The 3,325-nt window shown below is 36.5% G+C and overlaps 1 protein-coding gene across 1 annotated transcript; it reads left to right on the top strand.

Annotated features, from left to right (window-relative positions):
- The first annotated feature begins 339 nt into the window (after positions 1 to 339).
- LOC141607872 (protein FAR1-RELATED SEQUENCE 5-like) lies at positions 340 to 1,170 on the top strand. The gene has a single exon (XM_074427221.1). It carries the CDS (start codon positions 340 to 342, stop codon positions 1,168 to 1,170), a length of 831 nt encoding a protein of 276 aa, XP_074283322.1.
- Positions 1,171 to 3,325: the final 2,155 nt, after the last annotated feature.

Genomic DNA, 3,325 nt, shown 5'->3' with positions numbered 1-3,325 from the left:
CTGTGGGTTTACGCCAAGACTTGCAACAACAAAAAGGATTAAAGGCAATGAGTTACCAAACAGTTTTGCATTAAGGAATGTTGTCTGCAATAGGCAAGGTGTAAAGGAAAGTAAAAAAAGGAAGAGGGCTGATATTGATACCGATACTGCTGAGAATGATGCAGAATCTGATGTGACTGACATAAGCCGTGTGAGGCCGATTACAAGAATTGATTGTCGTGCATTAGTGCAGTTTAAATACCAAGAAAATGGAACTTATATTGTTACCAGATTCGATGAAGCGCATAACCATCCACTTGCTTCTTTGAATCTACAATATTCTTGAAAGTAAACCGAAAAATGACAGAGGTACAGAAGCAATTTGTCACAAAGGTAAAGGTGCTAAAACTAGGTGATGTGAAAGCCTATAGAGGTTGGAAGGAGCTGTGTGGAGGTTACGACAACATTGGGGCTACTGAGGTTGATTTCAAAAACTTTGTCAGGGACATAAAAACCTACATTGGTAATTTTGATGCACAAATGTTTGTTGAAAATCTTATTGGGAGAAAAGACACATGCAGTTCATTTTACTTTGATTTTATAGTAGATGAAAACAAGTGTCTGGCTGGAGTGTTTTGGGCAGATCCGATCTGCATAAAGAACTACATGCTGTTCGGTGAGGTTTTATCAGCAGATGCTACATATGGAACAAACAAGTACGATATGGTATTTGTGCCTTTCACAGGAGTTGATCACCACAAAAGGTGCATAACGTTTGGAGCTGGGTTGATAGGTGATGAAAGTATTGAGTGTTATACATGGCTGTTCAAGACATTTTTGGAAGCAATGAGCGGGTGCCAACCGAGAATTATAATTACTGATCAGGACAAATCAATGAAGTCGGTAGTCCCGGAAGCGTTTAAGGAGTCAACACACAGACTGTGCATGTGGCACATAATGAAGAAACTAAGAGAGAAAGTCAGTTATCAACTGTTTCAAGATGAGGATTTTAAGACCAGGCTCAATAGGTGTGTTGGGAACAACCAACTTGAGCCTGATGAATTCGAAGAACAATGGGGGAAGATAATGACTGATTATCAACTTGTAGAACACGAGTGGTTTTCAGATTTGTACGATCTCGGGAACAAGTGGATCCCGCCTATTTTAAAGATATTTCAATGTCCGGCTTGATGAGGGTTACTTCTAGGTCCGAGAGTGAAAACAGTTTCTTTGACAGGTTCCTCACACCTCATTTGACCCTTGTTGAGTTTTGGGTGTGCTATGAGAGTGCCTTGGAAGCACAAAGACACAAGCAGATCCAAATTGAACAAAGTGACAATAAACACTCGAAATCCCACGGAAAACAAAGTCAAACCTTGAAGTCCATGCTTCTGAAATGTACTCGCACAACATTTTCAAAGACATCCAAACAGAATTGGTTGCGACTTTGTCGATTGCCGTTTTAAAGATGTGGAGAAGATTGATGAGACAAAAATTTATATTCTAACAGACTTGCAGATGCCAAATATGTCATGGAACGTAGCATATTCACCAGATAACATGGAGATTACTTGTTCCTGTTCTATGTTTCAGAGAATGGGCTTGTTGTGTGCACCGCCTTTGGATTCTACACAACCAAGATTTTGTAAAATACCGAACAGTACATAATGCAAAGATGGACAAAAAAGTCGCAATGAGTAAGCCTGTCTTTGACAAAGATGGAAAACGATAGATGTCTTTCAAAAGTTTTCAACCAGGAAAAGTTTGAGTCTTGAGTGTGTGGCAAGAGGTTTATTCTTGTGTCGGCGTAGCGAGTGTGATGATAACGACATGAAGCTTTTGATTGAAAAACTGAGAGATATTATATTGGATATGATTAGTAATGAAGTGTACCAAAGCAAAGAAGAAAGACAAGATGAAAGAAATAGAAAAGTACGTGGGCTGCAAAATACCTGAGAAGTTGGTGATTCATGTTCCTAAAAAATCTAAAAACAAGGGTAGGACCAAGGGCAAGAGAATTGAATCACAAATGTTAAAAGCCCTAAAGAAGAGAGGAAAAGAGAAGAGGTACTGCAAAACATGTGGCCGCCAAGGACACAACTCTAGGACTTGCAAAGAAACAAACCATCTGACAGGTATGTATAATTTGGTTTCTTATTAAAGCATATTACATTAATGTTAAATAATTATTAAATTATACAAGCATAGCGCTTAGTGTTTACCTTCCAAAATCATCAATCTTATATGGAGGCACATAAGCTCTTTGTGCAATGAAAATTATGGTTGTTCTGAAGGCACAGATGAGAATTTCAACAATGTATATTTGGTTGACATTAAATCTATTATCAATTTAGTTGTTCATTTTGGCCATTTTCTCTTTATAAAATCTGATATTTAATTTACATTTTGTTGCATATTCACCAAATACTACCATGAAGATGACAACGATAAAGGAGATGAATCTGATGATGTGGAGGACGACGATGAGGAAGATGAATCTGATAACGAAGTGGAAGGTGCAAATTTTTGATTCAAGGATAGACATCCATAATATACACTACGAGAACATTCTTAAAGGCTTGTATGCACAATTAGATTTTACTACCAAAGTACATTACTCTTATAGGGAAAGTATATTACATTTGTATTAAAGGATCATTATTGTTGTTATGCAAGGAACATTCTTAAAGGCTTGTATGTACATTACTCTTATAGCCAAAGTACATTACTCTTATAGCCAAAGTATATCACATTTGTATTAAAGGTTCATTATTGTTGTTCTGCAGGGACATCATCAACTTGATTGGAATTGTTTTCCCAGAGTACAATAATTTTAAGGCGTTTTGCACAATACACATTATTGTTGTTCAGCAAGAACATAATAAACTTTATTGAAATTTGTTTCCGGAATATAACACTCTCTTGAATTAAAATTTTTTCAAACTTCAGGTTGTACGACTCGCAGCTTCCTCAATATATGTTACATTACTCACACACATGTCACAAACGAAACTAAAAAAAGTTTTTACAGCTTCAATTCAGCATCTTCCTCATCTTCATCGTCATATTCTTCCCATGACAGTGGGTTTGAACGGAAATCCATTGCCTTCTTTAGTACAACATCAAAACATACATTGCCTTCTGTTGAAATCATATATGAAATGTATTTCTTTTGCAGAATCAGTAGGGGAGCATCCTAGCAAAATAAATAAAACAAGGGGTTAGAACATGTACAAATGTGTACTGAATTATGTATTAAAAATAATTGTATTACTTCTGAAACTCACATCGCCTTTTTTAAGCCCACAGGTCCAATTTAGATTACCCTTAAATGTCTCCATATGTC

This window comes from Silene latifolia, chromosome 10 (genome assembly GCF_048544455.1).
Source record: "Silene latifolia isolate original U9 population chromosome 10, ASM4854445v1, whole genome shotgun sequence".
Taxonomy (NCBI): Eukaryota; Viridiplantae; Streptophyta; class Magnoliopsida; order Caryophyllales; family Caryophyllaceae; genus Silene; species Silene latifolia.
Note: the sequence above shows the minus strand (reverse complement) of the source record. Positions and strands in the feature narration are given on the sequence as shown.

Excerpts from the sequence above, each read along its gene's own strand:
- LOC141607872 (XM_074427221.1), top strand. The coding sequence starts at position 340 with ATGACAGAGGTACAGAAGCAATTTGTCACAAAGGTAAAGGTGCTAAAA.